General features: G+C 39.9%; 1 protein-coding gene across 3 annotated transcripts in view; it reads left to right on the top strand.

The window, feature by feature from the left end:
- The window catches only part of RALGAPA2 (Ral GTPase activating protein catalytic subunit alpha 2), a 316,059-nt gene that overhangs the window by 168,264 nt on the left and 127,771 nt on the right, over positions 1-20,024 (top strand). For all 3 annotated transcript variants that reach the window (XM_055345530.1, XM_055345537.1, XM_055345523.1), the window contains exons 24-28: positions 1,877-2,005; positions 6,477-6,605; positions 7,480-7,538; positions 13,524-13,632; positions 19,745-19,855. In XM_055345530.1, the coding sequence (XP_055201505.1) occupies positions 1,877-2,005; positions 6,477-6,605; positions 7,480-7,538; positions 13,524-13,632; positions 19,745-19,855 (537 nt within the window). The remainder of the gene's footprint in view (positions 1-1,876; positions 2,006-6,476; positions 6,606-7,479; positions 7,539-13,523; positions 13,633-19,744; positions 19,856-20,024) is intronic.

Raw genomic sequence — 20,024 nt, 5'->3', positions numbered from 1 at the left:
ATATTTTTAAAAATCCACAGAGTTCAAAGCTCAGTTCCTCATCTCAACAGATGGAATCAGCACAAACATAACAAAGTTAACATCATGGTTGTTTGCATTATTAATCTTCAGATGCATGGCATTCTGCTACCTTGCTGGCCAGGTTTGCATGAATCCTTTCACTGCAGCATATGTCAACAGAAATGTGTTTCCATCTGCTACTGGGTAGCTTGATGCCTGATATTCCGAGACAAGGCCCAGCACAATGCGTACCTCTGTGAGTAATTACAGGTGTGTGGTGAGGAGCCCAGGGCATTAATCAGAGGTTTAATTATGAAAAAGGTGGATCTTTTGTTCCACTCTTGGAGCATGAGTTTACTACACACTTTCTAAACTGCAGCATCCATCTGCTGAGCCCCTTAGAATGTTTGCCTTGGCTGATATGGACCCTAAAGTGTATCAAAGGACGTGATTAAAGTAGGGTTAAACATTAACCTGGAAGAAGTGTGGGTCAGGTTTTTTCCTTCCTTCCTTCCTTCCTTCCTTCCTTCCTTCCTTCCTTCCTTCCTTCCTTCCTTCCTTCCTCTGTTTATCTATTTTTGGTATAGGACAAATTCTGAAATGCTAAAACTTTAAATTAGTACTTGCTAAACTATTTACCATATCTGAGCTCTAAAAGAGTAAGCATTGTACAGTCATTTTAAGGATATAAACAACACAATTTGTAGAAACTAAATGAATCCACTATGTAAGGGAAAAAATAAATCTTGGGAAAAAATGTATTGAGAACACATAAAAATTCTCTTTCAGGATTGCATGTTGTGAAATGAGGTTATTTTTGTTACAAAGGACTTAACATATTAGAATTTGGCATGTTGCTACTACTTTGCTCTAACTTAAGCAAATTAAATCAGGATTATTTTAAAGAGTTTCTTAAATTGCTACCCTGAAATCTGAGAAAAGAAACTAGATTTTTTTTTTTGTATTATGCCTCTTGCTTGTTTTTTGAGACTAACTATAGGTTAAATAACTACAAGACATATAAAGTCTAGTACGTCAGTAGGTTTGATTAATGTGCATGGCCTAGAACTGCATAAAGAAGTTTGTGGTTTTCTGACTAATCCCCCATGTACACACACATTTGCACAGATGGTTACAGAGATGTGTCCTGGCCGTGGGTAGTAGGAATGCTGCCCAGTAGTGGAGTCCTGCTTTGCCACAGGCTGGAATGTGGCTGCCTCACAACAGAGCTGGTGGGCAGGGGCTAGCCTCCCACCCACCAAGGACAAACAGGCCATTCCAGTCACAAGAACACCAGGTGTCTGGGCAGTTGATGGTATTCACACTGCACACCATGTAAAAGGCAACTGCTGTATTTGCACTTTTGCATCATGATCACACTTGTACCCAGAGCCATCCCAACTGCCTGAGTTTAGAATATTACTGCTCTCCATTCATTCCAATTGATTAACACAGAATTATCCAAAAAGTGAAAATTTCCATCTCTTAGCCTACTTGTGACTTTTTAATGTAACAGTGTGCTTTAACTTTTGAAAGTTGAAGACTACTAGAAATGATAAATGTTTGCAGGTTTTATTTGTATACCTACCTCAGCACTCCTATAGGTTGTCCAAAGAGCTCACCTTTAGGTAAAAGAAGGAGTGTCTAGTCCCAACACCATGATTTAGATTTGGGGCATGTCATCTTACAACTTAGTGTCCATTCTTTTATCTGTAAAATGGGTACAATAGCCCTTGAACTAACTCATCTCCCAGTTTCCCTTTTACTGAAAAATTTCTGTGACCTGTGTTCCCTCAGATTATCATACAGTGGCCATATGTATACTTGCTTTGTTATTGAAAATTACAGTTGTGTTTTTTTATCTTCCTTTTTTAAGGATATCTTAAACACCATTATAAGGCACTGTCCACCCCGCTTCTTCTCCTTGGGTTTGCCTGGCTTCTCAATGCTGGTAGGGGACTTCATCACAGCTGCTGCCAGGGTCCTCAGTACAGACACGCCAGCGGTGAGTATGACAATGCTCAGCATCCAAACTCCCAGGAGGCTTCGCAATCACTAACAAGGTTCAGATTTCTCCACTCTTAACAGGTGTTGACTCATTAGTGCAATGTGAAACTGGGCTCTCGGGTAGATGCCCTGGCAGCTGATGTGTGAAATTGTAGGATAAGATGACACACTGGTATTGGGAAGGCGTTTCATCAAAAGGCCAGAGTGTGAAAAATCATATCCTCACTAATATTTCAGCACATTTACACAGTCACAAGCAGGACTTGTCTTAGAGTCTATTAGCATTTTCCAGTAAATGGTGGCACAGAGAGATGTCTGCAGTAAAGAGAGAAATTTATCCCTTATTTTATCAATAATTTTTAAAATAATTATCTTGCTTATTATAAGTCTAATAGAAAATATATTTTTAAAATGTTAGAAATATTAGAACACTTAAATTTAAGCAGATAATAAATATTATTAATGTATAATAAAACTGGCAAAATTCTTGTACTAAAAAATTAGAATCAAATAGACTAAGTGAACATTCAGGGCTGCAAAAAGAAATCATTTGCAATTTCCACATTTACCTCCACTATTAGGGCAATGTGTTAATGCCTTTTGAGAGAATACTCTTATACATTTAAATTTAAAGGGCCTCTCAAAAAAAAAAAAACCAAAAAATAAAAATAAAAAATAAAGGGCCTCTCACTTTTGTGCTCTATACAACTGTTATCTGTTCAGACTCAATTGTTTTTCTCTGCAAATGGCATAAGTGAAATAAGCTTTATTGTTTGCCAGGGACTTGTATTGAAATCAATATGAGTATCTAGGTATGCAAATTTATTTGACATGTTTTTACTTTTTCACTCTACTTACTTCTCCTGTTCAGGGTAAATTCAAATCCAAACCTGGATTTTAAATTAAGTTGTTTTTTAATACTGTATATAGCTGGCATTTCACGCTGGTATTTTTATGTGCTAACTTCTTCTTATAAAGTAAAAAGCAAAAGGAAGGGAAAAGAGGAGAGACAGGGAAGGATGAAAGAAGAAAAGAAAGGTAGAAAAAAGAAAAATGTTGAGTTTATTCAACTTTTTTGGTAAAGAATATGACAAATTTTTATTCTTTATTTCTGAAAAAAATTGTAGGATAATCATTCTCAAAGAACCTTCACATTTATTTTTAAGCATTTAGATCAACATTGAAGAAACTCACAGGATATAGTGTTAATATCTGTGCGTGAGTTTTTAGCAGCCATAATATAATCACATGCAGACCCCAGAGGGACAGCAATAGAATAGTTCTGTGGTGAGAAGTGGAGGGGAAAACCTGTATTAGAAAGATCTTCAAAAAAAAAAAAAAAAAAAAAAAACACAGAAAGATCTAGAAAGATCTTCATGGGAGAAGTGATGCTGAAGCAGAGACCTGAAATATCATCAGTGTTCATCAGATAAATGGGGACAGCAGGAGGCACCCCTTATCCTGAGATACTTATTGAGCACCCACTGGGGTAGAGAAGTAGTGAAAACCATCTAGCCCCTGTCTTTGTTGGGGTTATAAACATGAAATGACTATATTACATGTCAGAAAATGATGTATGCAAAGAAAAAAACCAAAGCAGGGGTGCTGGGGACCATGGTGGAATGACATAATGTCTTCAAGTCGCTTTAAAGTATTGAAAGTGGAAACTTCTTAGTGAATTTTAAATATTGAAATGAAAAAAAAGAAAAGAAAAGGATACAGATGAGCCAAGAGTGGTAAAATCTTGAATCTTGGTATTGGGTATATAGTTGTAACACTCCCTTTTATGTTTAAAGATCTTCTTAACTTAAAAGTAAAGGAAAAGAAAAGGCAGCCGATGAGGGGACAGACTGAGGGAGGTGTGGGGTAGTATCACAGAGAAGGACTGAACTCAGGTCAGATGGAGCTCATCAATGTGAGATACCTCTCTACCACTGAAGGGGTATGACATACAAACCTGGACTTCAGGAGGGAAGTCTGGTCTAGAGAGAAATGTCAGGGAGTCCAGCATACACGAAGCATTGAAATCATAGATCTGGAATATCCTTTGCGAGTAAGTACAGATCTGAAGGAGAAGGGGGCACAGGACTACACTCGGCGTCACAGTTTGGATCCAGAGGAAATGAGGCATTCTGGCACAGAGACTGTCAGATCGCTGTAGGAACAAAGAAAGGCCCTTCACCAGGGCCAATTGGTGAAGTGTTTCCAGGCCCAAGGGAGCTAGTACCTGCATCCAGGGGCCAGGTGTGGAAAGGCTTGGGTGGTGACCACAGAGCTTTGTGTGGTACAGATCACATAACAAGCTGTACTCACTGACCAACTTTGGCAAGTCTTAGCATTTTCAGTTTGCTCTAGTGGTTTCAAATCTTTGTATTTAAAAAAAATGAGATAAACCATTAATGATACAGCAACTTCATCCCTGATGCTATAGAGCTGCCATCACTTTGGCCTGCACTTGGCTTCAGTAAGCATCTGATACTCTGGTCTCCCTGAAAGCATCATCACCTCACACTCCTGCTCCGTACTGATAGCACTACTGCTGGTGGAATGAGGTGGGCACTGTGCTATGTGGCTTGGGAGTCACTACCTGGGAGCTGCAGTGCTTTTCTCAGTCTCTGCCTACAGGAGCCCCCAGTTCCTGCAGCACACGCCCACATGGCCTCTGGGCTCTGTGCTCCTGGGCCTTTTACAGGTCCATGGGTGTCCCAGGTCTTCTGCCCTCTCCATTCCCACTGCCCACACAGGCCTCGTGCCCCTCACCTCACTGCCTCACTCTGCTGGCCTGGTTGGCTCCTCTGGTACCATGTGACTTTTAGCAGCAGGTTGTCTTAGTGTCTCTAACTGTCCTGAGCAGAGCCAATCATTACTTCATTTTGGTTCCCAGAGAGTATCTCTCTGCCTGTTTTACATTGTCTTTGGACGTGTGTGCTGATGAGAACCAAGAGAGGTAAAAAATGTTCTGGGCTCCCACAATATCCCCACTATATGGTTCTCATAGCCACATCACTGTGTTGTGTATCAGTGCTATTTTCTTTTTCTCCCACACCCCACATGCCACACTGCCATCTCTGCTTTACTTTCCTACCCTCAATGCTTAACAAAATAGGCCCGGTGGGACTCTGGAGTTAGGTGGCCCCAGTGCAAATAAGGGTCTGTCACTTGAAAAGCCATTTAATTTCTTGGAGCCTCAGTTTTCACACTTGTAATGTGGAAATGATAATAGTATCTATTTCATTGGATTGTTGAGGGTATTCTTTTTTTTTTTAAGATTTTATTTATTTATTCATAGAGACACACACACAGAGAGAGAGAGAGAGAGAGAGAGGCAGAGACACACACAGAGGGAGAAGCAGGCTCCACGCAGAGAGCTCCATGCGGGACTCGATCCAGGGTGTCCAGGATCACGCCCTGGGCTGCAGGCGGCACTAAACCCCTGCACCACCGGGGCTGCCCTCTTTTTTTTTTTTTTTTTAAGATTTTATTTATTTATTCATGAGGGACACAGAGAGAGAGGAAGAGACACAGGCAGAGAAAGAGGGAGGCTCCATGCAGGTAGCCCGATGTGGCACTGGATCCTGGGACTCCAGGATCACACCCTGGGCTGAAGGTTGGCGCTTAACCACTGAGCCACCCAGGCGTCCCTGTTGAGGGTATTCTAAGAGCGCTTATAAAGCATTTAGAACAGTGCCTACCACTATAAGTGTTAGCTGCTACTGTTACAATTATCAGATAATAGTAGAGAGACAGAAGGTAGATGGACAGATGGGTAGGTGGACGAATGGCATACCTTTGTTATCCTGGTGCCTGCCCCATTCTTGGCTAATCATAGCTGCCAGTAAGTGTTAGCTGGATTGAAATCTAGAAAAAAGTGTCTCCTTTAATATATACCTAATTCCAATAATGAACAAACAAGTAATTTTGTATCGCACTAGATATCAGACACTATATGTTATTTTGCAAAGTAGTTCTTGATGAGACAGGAAATTTGGTAGGTGGTGTCTGCTCTCTTTCTCTGCTTTCTGAAATTCAGCTCAACCCCTCTTCCTTATGAATTTTTGTTAACTGTCTTAATAATATTAAGTTGATATCACTTACCTTGCTTTGTCAAGAACATTGACTAAAAAATAAATAAAAATAAAAGGTAAAAATCATGATTGAGTCATTTGCTCTTCTGACTCTGAATGTATCTGCAGACCAGTTTTCACAATGCGTTTTATATGAGTATAGTGATATTTTCCATTCCTTGGAACTTTGCTTTTCATTTAGGCAAACCTCTCTTACTTAAATATTCACCTGGAGGAAAATAACCCGGCATAGTGTGATACCTCTTATCTAGGATAAAATAATTGTAAAGATTTTCTCCCAAAATCATCAAACAAAGCATGTTGCTTATGTAAAGTTTATGACTTAGAAAAAGAAAAAAATGGGTGTTTTCCCTTTTTTTTGTATGTGTATCCGTGTGTGTGCAGACACCTCATTCAGAAGCTCTCACCATTCTCGGTTCTCTTGTCTGCTTTCCAAATACCTACCGGGACATCCCTTTACTACAGTCTGTGCCGGAAGTCAAGGAAGTTATCAGAGGAACTGAAGATGTCAAGGTACCTCATGCATTTGAATGAATCTCAAGTTTAGTATTTTACAATTCTAGCTCTGTGGTTATCTCTTCCATTATCATACATTGATCTACTTATCTCTGAAAATTCTGCTTTATTGTTTAAATCTTTCAGTAGTTATTGTTGTTGTTTTCCAGAAGGCTGTTTTAGGGGGATTAAATGTATTAGATTAAGAGCATATTGCAGTTAGAACTGATATGTTCCTTGGGTGTATTTTATTAGATCTGCTTATCATGCCTATGGATTGTAATTTGTAATGAATCATCGTTTGTAATAAATTTAGGTCTAATTGTGCTGCATTAGTGCATCAAATGAGTTTATAAGAAATAATTGAAGTAAGCCAAATATTCAGTCCCATTGTTAGCCTGATTAAATACTACTAATAGTTTGAAATGTCAAGTTATTAATTCCGTAGAGAATAAAAGTAAAGTATTTGTTCTCTCTTTAACTGACTTTGGGGAAAACAAAAATGCTTTTCAAATCTCAGAATCAATCTATCTATCTACTTATGGTACATAATTATAATATATAATTTAGCATACAATATATAATCTAATTGAAGTAAAAGAAAACTGAGCTTTTCCTATCTGAAGTCTCAATTGCTTTGCTAGGTTTTTATTGCATGGCGAGAAGCCCTCTTCTCCAGGCTGGTTTACTTGCCCAGGAGGCCCTGGCTAAGACCATCACCAGGCTGCTCCCCTGAGCCCTGTGTTTCCTTCCTCTCAGGTTCTCCTTGATGGGAGCCTTTCCAGAGCATCCTGGTCCATCAGTAACTCCTGACTGCCTGGAACACAGTCAGAACATGTGGGAAACCAACTACTAAACAAAGTTTTTATTTAACTTAATTTTGTGTTTTTAGCATTACCTCATAAATATTTTACTGAAGAATGCCACAGAGGAACCAAATGAATGTGCAAGGTAAATGTTGACTAAAAGGTAAACTATTTTAGGATTTTAAGATACATACAAATTTATGTGTAAACAGTTAATGTTTAAAAAAAACACTTCCACATTACTCATACACACATAAAAGGTATAGTAAGAATTATGTCAAGAAAATGCTTTATTTAATTTCTTTAAAGTGTGCCTTTATTAAGTGAAAACAGTAAGGTGCAGAAGATCATAGCATGCTACATTTTGTAGAATTAAAAAATAAGATTACAAAAAAAAAATAAAAAAAAATAAGATTACAAATATATACATGTATCCTCGGTTATTTTTTAATGAAGAAGAAAATGGAAGGATAAACCGAAAACTTATAAAAATGGTATAATATATAGGGTAGTAATTCTCAACCAGAGGTGATTTTGTACCCAGGGAGACATTTAGCAATGCCTGGAAATATTTTGGTTGCTTCTGCCAGGTGTCTGAGGTTGCTAGCAGTCTGTTACCAATATAGAGGTTTTCTGGGCCACCTACATAATAAATAGTTGCAACCGCCCTTTTAGCCCAAAGCTGGGAGCAGTAGGCTAAAGCAGTGGAGGGGAACATCAGTTTCTCATCCTCTGCCTCTAACCTCAAGGTTGCCAGAAGCCCAGCTTAGCCTACTGCTGCCTCCAAGGACTCAGCTCCTGCCCTGCTCTCTCTCTAGCAGCCTACCAACCATCATTGCTTTGTTAGCTCTTTTGATGATTTTAAAGCTTTCTGGATTGGGGTGGGGTGGGGAGTGGTTTGCTTGTTCTTTGTTTTTTGTTTTGTTTTGTGTTTTGACTAATTTCTTCAGTGGTCTTTGGTGGATAACTTAGTCTATATTTTCTAGTTTCCTGTTACCAGCAGCTATAAATTCATTATCAATTTGTTCATATTAGGGTACCTTGAATTTTGATAATAAACTCTTGAATTTTGGAATAAAATCTAATTGCATTATACAGTACCAGATCTGACTTGACTAACATTCTGTTCAGGAAAGTTGCATTTATGTTTATGGCCTGTAATTTTCCTTCCCCATCCTGTCCTTGTCAGGCTTGATTCCAGAGTTAGATATTCTCACAGAATGAGTGAAGTATTGTTTCATTCTCTGTAGTTAGCAAGAATTGTTGTAAAATTAGAGTTTGTACTCCTGTGTATTTAGACCTTGATGGTAAAACTATTTGGGCCTGGTCATTTATTTATGAGAAGGTTAACCATTGACTTACTTTCTTCCATGATTTTAGGAATATTAAGGTTTTTTTTTTTTTTTTTTTTTTTTTTTTTTTTTTTTTACAGCTTAGATAAACTAGTCTAGAACTCTGTCCATTCCATTCCAAGTTTTGAAATATGCTGGTATACATGATGCCTCCATTACCCTCTTGCTGTCTAGTGTCTCTTTCATCTTGTAGCTATATACACTTCTTAATCCCTGACCTTATTGTATATTCTCTGATTTTTCTCAAGAGTCTTGCTAAAGATTTGTCACTTTTGTTAGTCTTTTTAAAGAACATACTTTTGTTTTTGTTCAGCCTCTTTATTCTAATTTGTTTTTATTCTCTACTTTCTGCTCTTTTTTCTTTCTTCCTTCTACTGTCATTACATTCTGTCATTTCTTCTCTTTTTTATCAGTATATTAATTCTGATATCTTAATATAATAGTATCCTAATTCAGCATATTAACTCAACCTTTCTTCATTACAAATGTCAGCATTTAAATTTGTTTATTTCTAGGTGCTCTGTTGTCTGAGTTCTGTATGTTTTGATATGTAATATTTTTCCACTACAGATTTCTTTCAGTTTCCATTATGATTCCTTCACTGAGTCATGATTTATTTAGAAATATATTAATTCCTAAGTATATAGTTATTTTTACTTATATTTTTGTTACTGATGTCTTAAAGGCATCACAGATCAAATATGTTATCTGCCAAATGACAGTCTTTGAAATTATTGAGATTTGCTCCATGGTCCAATATATAGTCACGTTTTGCAAATGCCCTGTGTAGGCTTGAAAAACGTATAGGGTAGCCCCGGTGGCTCAGTGGTTTAGCGCTGCCTTCAGCCCAGGGTGTGATCCTGGAGACCTGGGATCGAGTTCCGTGTTGGGCTCCCTTCAGTGGAGCCTGTTTCTCCCTCTGCCTGTGTCTCTGCCTCTCTCTCTCTCTCTCTCTCTCTCTCTCTCTCTCTCTCTCTGTGTGTGTGTGTGTGTCTCATGAATAAATAAATAAAAGTCTTTAAAAAAACGTATATACCATTGCTTCAGTTGTTGGGTGTACTGCTCTAGATAATGTGCATTCAATTAATATTTTAATCGTGTGTTTCAAATATTTTACATCCTTTCTAATTTTTTTTCACCATCTTAATCATTTACTGTGGAAGATGTATTAAAGTCTCCCACTATTATGGTGCATCTGTTTACCTTGTATATCTGTCAGTCTTTGTTTTACATATTTTGAAGCTATATTAATAGCTGCATAGAAGTATAGAATTATCAAATCTCTATAGAGAATCATCTCTTTTAATTTATGTACTGACCCTGTTTACTTCTAAGTATGATTTTTTTTCTCTTAAAGACCACTTGTCTCATATCGATTCAGATATTTTAAAATAATATTTTCTATCCTTTTAAATTTAACCTTTCTATATTCTTTTCTTTAAATGCCTTTGCAAAGGGGTCCCTGGGTGGCTCAGTGGTTGAGCATCTGCCTTTGGCTCAGGTCATGATCTTGGGGTCCTGGGATCAAGCTCCACATTGGGGCTCCCTCTGCCTATGTCTCTGCCTCTCTCTGTGTGTCTCTCATGAATAAATAAGTAAAAATCCTTAAAAATAAAAAGAATGCCTTAGCAAAAATTGCAATTCTTTATTTTATATATTTATCATGTCTGATCTTGATCTTTTAACTGAATCTTTAGTCCATTTACATTTACTGCAATTACTGACACATTTGGATGTGTTTCTTTCATCTGCCTTCATACTTTGTTATTGGTCCTTCTCAGTATTCTCTCATTTTGTCCCTTTTCTTGCCTTCATTTTTCCCCCTCTCCTTTTCTTCCTTCGTTTCTTTCAGATGATTTCCCCCCACATTCCATTTATTGTCTCTCTTTTTGTAGAAATCATAGACTCCGTTTTTTTAGACATTACCTTAGGAATTTTAATATGCATACTTGTCTTCCTAATTCTGGAATTAGTCTGTCTTTCCTCTCTTCCTGAACAATGCAATTTACTTAGAATATATTCTTCTGATTTTATTCCTCTATCACTGCAGCTGCTCCTGTTCTGTCTCCCTCCTCCACCTAATGTCTGAATGTTAGAGTGACTTGAGATTTAGGGCTGGTCCTCTTCTCCCCTCTATGACTCTCCTAGATTCTCTTATTCATTGTAACCAGGCTTTAAATACCATTGAATTGTCAATACTGATGATACTGAATTTATTTGACTGGCCTCTTCTGTGAACCATTATATATATTCAGGCTTATGTAATAAGCTATCTACTTGACATCTCAACTTGGATGTCTTAACACATGCGAAATTAACACAACCACTACTGAACCATTTAGTCTCCTGGCTGTCCCTCCAACTCCATCTCAGTAAAGGGCACCATCATCTACCCAGATTTTCAATCCAGAAACTTGGGAAAAATCCTTCAATTGTCCTTTTCATTTACCTATGACATTCAGACCTTTAACATGTCTTGGCAGTACCTTTCTCCCATTTTTTCTTTACTGTAGGAAGCCAAATTTCTCTGTAGTGAAAAATGGAATAGAAATGTGTATGATGGGACACCTGAGTGGCTCAGTGATTGAGCATCTACCTTTGGCTCAGGGCAAGGTCCCAGAGTCCTGGGATAGAGTCCTTCATGAGGCTCCCCACAGGGAGCCTTCTTCTCCCTCTGCCTATGTCTCTTTCTCTCTGTGTCTCCCATGAATAAATAAATAAGATCTTAAAAAAAAAAAAAAGAAATGTGTATGATATGCTCAGTCTTAATTAGCTGTGTATGAAACATGGAGTTAGTGAAATTTAGATCATTCAAGTGGATGTAAGGAGAAATATGATCAAGATTTCAAATAAATGGAGGCTAATTACAAGAGAAGATAGTTAGTCATGAGTGATAATAATGTAGAAAAGTTAAGAAAAAAATACTAAGTTTCTGTTACATAAACCAGAGTGGTGTGAGATGGCAAAGTAGCAAATGGTCTCCAGAGAGTGTGTTGCATATAAAGGAGAGTGAAGGTGGTACTGTCATTAGCTTAAAAGAAAAGTCTTGAGAAATAGAACTCTTTTGGGATCACAAAAGACATATTTGGAATACAGAGAACTTAACTCTGAAAGAAACTGAAAGGCATAATGAATAACTGAGAGTGTTAGAATAGTTAAGATGCTAAATGGGGAATGTAAATGATAAATTTCAAAGAGAAAATGGCATTGAAGAGCTGCTTATAAACTAGTGTGGCTGCAAAACTCAAGGCAGATGAGAGTAGTTCACATTATGAAACCATTTTATGGATCAAAAATGTTCTCCAGTATGCAAAGCTAATAGTTATGGGGTAATGGAGATGTTCCTAAGAAATGAGAGATCTTTGCTCTTAATGAATTATATTTAACAGATAGGTTAATGGGTTGTAAAAAAAATGTGTATTTATATACACACATACATGCAAGCCTGCAAAAGAAGAGGGGCTCTTAAAGTGGTAAAAATATGATTTAGCGTTTAATTCCATGTTGGATAGATTTTAGTGGGTTGAAAATCAGAGTCTGAGTTAAGCTGGGGGAAAATAAAGAGGCTGTTCTGTGTCATACAGAACATGTGACAAACAGGTACAAACTAAGAATATAAAGTGCTTTTGTAGACTGAGAATAAGTGTTGGAATCAGGCAAGAGGTGACTGCTCAGTTGAGGGTTTGAACCGTGTGGAGCTCCTGTATCATACTGATGTCAGAGAATCAAAAAAGACCACGTACACTTGTAAACTGGGCCACATACTTACCCTGAGTGCACTTTGGTAGGTGGCATAGTTTCCCCAAGTGCTTTTAATAAACCTGTTGTGAAGCACTTAACCTATCCTAATTTAAAGAGGCAAGAATCCAGTGAAACATGGTGGTTTTAAAGCCTCAAAATATATTAGTTTTAATTGCTGAATTATATTGAATGCAAAGAACTTTCATTGTGGAGAGCGGAGCAGTACGTTCAGTTTATTAGCTTATTAGCTCTGGATATGACCTCTTCGTACAAAGAACAACATATACATATTATGGATAACATCTGGTTCTGAGGATAGGCTTGAAAACCCTCTTTTGTTCTGAAAGTGAACAGGTTTGGGAGCAAGTATTTTAATTTTATATGTGGGCATTCAGAAAAAATTAACAGGAATATGACTTTTTGATCATTGAGAAAGGTAGTAGAATATATCAATTTCACAGAGAATTACCACTTAAAATTGATTTATAACTGAAAAAGGTAATTTTTAAAGGACTGTGCAACTTGAAGAAGGCTTTGTCTTAACATATTGCTTAAAAGCAGTAGCAGGGCAGCTGATTCTGACAGTTGTATTCAGGTATTCTTTATAATGAAATATGTAGTAGATGTGTATTTTACTGTAAGGAAAACAATTAAAAACTCGGTTTCCAATCATTTTCTAAGATTCATGTTTTTGATTCTTCCTCAAAACTATCTTGAAGCAATACAATGTAGTTAAAAATGTCAACAAAAATAATTGATATGTGCTCTGTGACTACTAACAGGAAATAGATCATTTATTTCATTAAATATTTAATTACTAACCAATATTAATTACTAACCAATATCAATATTTCTATGTGTCCTGAAAACTGGACTATTGAGGGCTTCTTATCTTTTTCCTCAGGAAGACGCTCTGTTAACATGTCTGTAATTTTGGCCATTTTGTAAAAAAGATTTAAAATACTTTGTCACTAGAAAATACCAAGAAAATATATTAAATTTTTTGAGTTTCCTTCCTTTTACTTCTTTTTCTAAAGATGCATTGCCATTTGCTCCCTCGGAGTCTGGATATGCGAAGAACTTGCACAGTGTACAAGCCATCCTCAGCTGAAAGAGGCTATCAACGTGATAGGTGTCACTTTGAAGGTATTACCGATTTGTGATATGTATTTGACATTAAGCTGTATCCCAGATATTCAACCCATTCTAGTTTGAATTAGCCCCATCGTTATTTTCCCCTACATGAGCGATTTTTAATCAAAAATTGTTTTTCTGAGAGCCATGTTGAACATTCTGTCAGGCTCCCAAGGGAGGCCACCAACAGCTGCTTCCCCATTGGTGGCTGCATCTTGGCCTACCATAGCCTGAGCATTTCTGGACCAAGCGCCCTACAGCCATATGCGGTTCCTCTGATAGCTGGGCACTTTCTGTGGCAAGCAACACAACTGTCATCTGCTGATAATAGTGACAAGAAAGTGGGATTTCATGCCCTGGCCTCCTCAGTAGGACCAGGAGAGACCTGATAGCTCCTAGTTAACAGCCCTAAATGCTCACTATCTGACTGGACCTTGGCACTTTTAGGATGGCTTTCTTCCTTTGCTTTCTTAATGAAAAGAAGAGCTGCCATTCACTGGACAGTCATGCTGGGCCAGATTCATGATAAAGTCTCTATAATCTTCACAACAGCAGCTCTGCAAGGTAGATGGTACAGTTCCTATGTCACATCAGAGGAAAGCAAGGCCCAGAGAAATCAGGCCATGAGCCCACCACCATGCAGGTATAAGTAATAGAACCTGCACCAAGAACAGATCCGTGTAACATGAGAAACAAAACCTTTATACATACTGCCACTTCTAGATCAGAGCTCAAATCCTGCCAGGTCCTTTTCTGGCTCCTGCTTAGAAATGGTGCTAATAATTAGCAGTGCTGTCATTATATCCCCTAATCCCTGCTAGGCACTGTCCTGGGGGTTTGTGGAAGTTCTTAGGTGTGAAGCAATTGTCCCATTTTACAGTAGAGGAACTGAAGTGCAGGAGAGCTAAGGACCCTCTCATTCCAGGCTCTAGAGTCTGGCTGAACCAAAGTTCAAACTTCGAACTGTTTACTCGATACCGGCATCCAGGCTCAGACCCGCACCTCTCTGCTGCCTGTCATGTGCTGCTGACCCCAGGACAGTCCTCACCAGGCTATTGACAAGCCCCTGTGCCACTCTTTGTGCTTCAGCCCACAGGATAAGCAGTCAGGGCCATCCGCAGCCCATGGCTTGGCATCCAGCCCTCTGGTCGCACCTCTGCCTGCCTTTGCAGCCTGATTTCACGGCAACCTTCCTCACCCACTCCCCTTCCTCATCAAGCTTGATGCCCTCTGACCGCCTGCCTCTGTTGCCCTGTCCTGTCGTTCTGTCCTCCACAACACCCGGGGGTGCCAGTTATATCATGAAAGTTAGAAAAGCACTTGCTGCTGATCCCTGTGGCGAGGAAGAGCAAATTGATTGAATCAATATATCACTTAGGAGCAGGGCACTGACCTTTATTGTTGCTTTTATTCCTTAAAACTACCATATGAAATGAAGGGTTATTGCCATCTTCGCTTCACAGATGTGGAAAATAAGCTGATGGGGATGTAAAGAGTTGGCCAGAGTCAAACCCAAGACACCCTGGCTCCTTGTCTGGCCTTTTGCACAATTGCAAAAGCCATAGGAAGATAGTCATATATAACTATTAAAGTGGGGGAAAAAAAAGCTGGATATCAATTATATATCTATGCAGAGTGTAATTTTTTTAATATCCTATTTTCTCAATTCTAAGATCTATTTTTCAAGTCTTAGTTTTTTCTTAAATCTATTAATATATATTGAACGTGGTGTGTCTTTCCCACCTCTACCCCTTTCCTGGAAAAATTGTTAAGAATTCAGTGGTGTCTAAGAATGAAGGAGATATGTAGATATGTCTCTATAGCTATCCTTCTACCTGTAGTTGGTACTGTATGGCACTGTGTAGTATAGAAAGGAGATGGAAATTGATAACAAGAGTAGAAGGATATGAGGGCTTACATTTTTCTCATTATAGTTCTCCACATTTTCAAACATGTCTTTAGTTTTTCTCTAAATGTAAGGAAAACCATAAGGCACCAGAAGAATGCCTGGAGCCCATAGTCCATGGGGGCCTCCCAGCACAGGGCAGGACTGCCCCATTGAAGCCTGCACCCCTGTAGATACTCTTGCTTGCCCCATGTTGGAAACAAAGAAGGTCGATGAAATCACTCCAGCTTGAATTGCTAAGAAATCAGAGAGCTAAGATGAGCCAAATCAGACTCCTTTTCCCCATTAGGAATAGCAGAGGGAAACTCATGGATGGGGCAGCTCCCTGCCTGCCTCTCTCTGAGGCCTGTGTTCCTGTGCCAGTTGGTACTGTTACCGAAGGAGGTAAGAAGTGACCTAGCAGGGAAGGCATGGCCACTAAGAACAATTCTAAGGAGAGGGGCCTCGAGGCTCAGCTAGGAGGATACCCAACCCCAGCAGCACAGGGAGCCTGAGCCCTGGAAGGGCTTCCTGCCTTGTGGATTTCACATGGCTCTGGGCACCACTCTGCTGTGACCCTGCCTTCAGGAACACTTGTCAAGATTGACCTGAGTGTTCCCTCGGATGTGGGAAGGACATGGTCATAGAAGGCTGAAATGCTCCCTAGAGGGTATGAATGAAAACCAGCCTACAGCCTCAGCAACAAATGAGAGCAGTGCACTACACAGGCACCTGGAGAATTCCACCCAGCTAGTTGTGTCTGGTGAGGCAACAGGGGTGACAGGGGAGCAGGGGAGTATTCTAAGCCTGAACTGTAGTTACAGACTTAGGTGTCCCATCCAGTATGTGGGCCAAAGGCATTAGAGTGCCAGCTTCAGCTCTGGCTCAGGTGAGCTGCCAACCCTGCCTCCCAGGCAGCCCAGCCTGAGCCCCCACCCTCAGCCACACCTGCTGCTCCTTCTCTTACCCCATCTTAGGAGACATCATGGACAGTCTCCCCTTCCTCACCCCACCACCATCTTTAGCCATAGAGTTCTGCTGCCCTAGGGCCATCCCTCACTGGGGCTGACTCCCTCTGCCACTAACTGAGCTTCCTGGTACTCTGCAACCCCATGGTCCTAGTCTGGTCTCCACAGATCTGTCCTTCTTACTGCCACCAGAGGAATCTATCTGCACGAGGCCTGACCAAGTCACCACAGAGTAGAGCATGGCATTCAGGGACATAACACCAACAGGTCCCTGTCTGTTCCCAGGACTGTCAGTCTTTCAGAGTAGGGACTGTGTCTGCCCTGTTCATCTTGTGCCCTGTGGTTGTTGTTTGCTGTTGTTTTGGGGTTTGTTTGGTTTTTTTTTTTTTTTTGGCCTTTTTTCCTTTTTTTTTTTTTGGCTTACACAACATGGGAATGTATTAGTTCATATAGCTGGAAAATACATGGGTATGGAAGAATTTGAGGTTGGTTGATCCAGGAGATTAATAGTGTCAACACTGATCTAATTGGCTCTTCTGCTCCATAGTCCACAGTGCCTTCATCTTAGGGTGGGATGTCTGCAGGGTTGGAGGATGTATGCCAGTAGGAGTCAGGGTCCTCTGTGTCCTTGCTTATGTTCAGCAGGACTTCCATCACAGCGTTCTAGTAAAGGGTACTGAGACACATTAGCCACGGCTTCTTGCTCATCCATGTACCAAAGACTTAGGCTGGGAATAAAATCTTCTGATTGCTTTCAGCCAGTTCAGGCACATTCCTGGAGCTGGGAGAGAGGACTTGCACAGGAGAGGGAAGGCACCTAGAAAAAAAAAATCTACTATTAGTTAAGGAGAGAGAGGGGAATTGACACTGGCCAAGCAACTACATAGGTACACTATAGAGAGCATCCAGGAGCAATCCCACTCTTCTAAGTGGTATATGAGTGGAGAAATTAATAATGAGAAGGAGCTAGGCAGTGTCTGGGGAAGGGGCACTCCAGGCAGAAGGAGCGCCAAGTACAAAGGCCCTGAGGTAGAAATGAGTTGGTATATATTCAAAGATCGAGATGTTGGTGTATTGGAGTCCAGTGCAGTGTCAGGGCAGTATGGTGGCTGGTGCCTTGGTACTTGTCAATTTAGCCAAATCCGGACATTTCCCAGAATTTTTTCCCCTGTATGTTTGTTTGTTTGTTTGTATGTTTGTTTGTTTTTTGAGAGGATGAGGTTGATTACATTTTTTTTGAGTATAGCTGACACACAGTGTGATGTTAGTTTCAGGTGTGCAACAGTGATGAAACAACCTATACCTTCTGCCATCCCTACCACAAGTATAGCTACCATCTGTCACCATCAGTGCTGACATGTGGTCATTACTCCATGAGTATGTGCTGAGTGAGTACATGAGTGATTTATTCCCCCCGCATCCCCCACAGCATTCAGGTGTGATTAATCCCACCACACTTGCATCCCTCCAGCCCAGCCTTGCCTGCCACAGTGCCCTGCTGCCTGCTGCCTGGAAAGAGACACTGTCTTCTGCATTCTTCCAGGCTAAGCTCAACTCTCCCTCCCACCACAATGTGGCCTTTCTGCTGTCTGCCACACCCTCACACTTCACCCCTCTCTCCCTAGAGGCTTGTTGTCTGCTCTATCATACCTCTCATTTTCTCCTAGTCCTCTTGTGTGCTTCTAGCTTCTAGATTTAAGAGCCATGCTAGCCTTCTGGCTCCACCTCATGACTTGACCACTGTGATGCAGCAGAAACACCTCCAGTACCTACTTGTGTTCTTAACTCCTTCAGTTCCATCTTCACCTCAAACTCACCATGTGTCACTCCTCAGAGGGCTATGCAACGCATTAGAAATATAATGGTGAACAAGATGTGGAAAAATTAAACACGAAAGAATAGGCAGACAAGTACAAAAGATCAGCTTGATAGCTGTTAATGCCATAAGGAAACTATAAGAGGGAAAAAGGATGAAGCTGAAGAGCTGGCGCAGGTGGGCTGCCACTCCTCTGGATGGGCATGGGGGCCTCATTGAGGAGACATTTTAGTGCCATGGTCTGAAAGATGTGGCAGTGTCAGCTACATGCAGACCTGGGGAATGAATGTCCCAGGTAAAAGGGAGGAAGTACAGATGAGGGATTGAAAGGAGCCATTGAGCATAAGGTCATCTGAAGCCTATAGGCTCCCTCTGAAGATGCCTTGAGCACAGATATTCATGCCTCCGGTGTACTTTGCACCTATCAGGAAGGGACAGTTAGGAAGTGTTTATTCTATAGAATTCAAATTAATCCCCTTTGCCTCACCTTCTTTCTTGTTCTGTGCGTTTACATTGAGATGCTAAATGTTGACTTTTCTGTGTCTCTGTGGTGCTGAGGTCAATTGGTATCTATTTCATGTGACTTGGAGCTCCTGGTATGGAAATAACTAAGATTCATATCAAGAGGTTTCCCTAAACAGGGACCCAAAATCAGTGACAAGCCTTTCTTCTCTAGATAATGAGGTTTGGATAGCAGTGTAGCCCCAGGCTCTGGCCAGGGAGAGAGGCACAGGGTGTCTTCAACTATTTCATCCACCCCAGCCAGTGGACCTGGTAGGTACCATCCCTCCTCATTAACATGCCATCTAACAAGAAATGGGAGCATCCAGTGTGACCTTGGACACACACCAGACTCTGAAAATATATTCAAAGTAATTGAATACACCATAACGTATGAATTATGTTCTCATAGTCCCCAAAATTTCACATTTCTTAGTACATTACACATGTGGGTTCAGTTTAATTTTATAATATAGAAGGTCACTTGATTAGTCCCCATTTATCCAAGTGTAAAATGTAGATCACATCTACCTGGCAGAGCTGTTAATGAAGATTTATCAATGCGAAAATGAGGAAAATTTTTGTAAAGGTCCAGCGCATAGGGAATACTTAGTAATGTACTACATTTTAATTTCCTCTAATTGTCAAAATTATGATTTATGTGATCTGCATGAGGCATTTGAAATCACTGTTTTAATTTTCATATAACTGAATGACAGCTACTTGTTTCTCTAGAATGTTAATACAACTAGTCTGACTGGACAAGAGACAGTTACAGGATGGTGATCATCCACAAACTACCTGGTACCAGGACACATTTTTCAAACAATTAATACCAAACAAGGAAATGTATCCCTAAACATTGCTGGAAAGAAATACCTATTCTTTTCTTCCTAGGACAAGAATACTTGTTAAGTTCAGTCCTTTAGTTGGGGGTTTTGTTTCCTTTTATAGTTTTCTAACAAAATCGTGGCTCAGGTGGCCTGTGATGTTCTTCAGTTGCTGGTTTCCTACTGGGAAAAGCTTCTGATGTTTGAAACCTCTCTGCCTCGGAAAATTGCTGAAGTAAGTCTTTTCCTGTAATGCTAAAACATAAGCATTTCCCTCTTATATTCAGTATTCTGTATTTAATTACAGATACTCAAATGATTGTTCAAGAACCGTCTGTTATGTTGCTATATGAGTCATTCATTTTAAGACTAAATCGCACTGGCTCTTCTCAGCTGTGATTTCA

The sequence above is a fragment of the Nyctereutes procyonoides genome, unplaced genomic scaffold (genome assembly GCF_905146905.1).
Source record: "Nyctereutes procyonoides isolate TBG_1078 unplaced genomic scaffold, NYPRO_anot_genome, whole genome shotgun sequence".
Lineage (NCBI taxonomy): Eukaryota > Metazoa > Chordata > Mammalia > Carnivora > Canidae > Nyctereutes > Nyctereutes procyonoides.
Note: the sequence above shows the minus strand (reverse complement) of the source record. Positions and strands in the feature narration are given on the sequence as shown.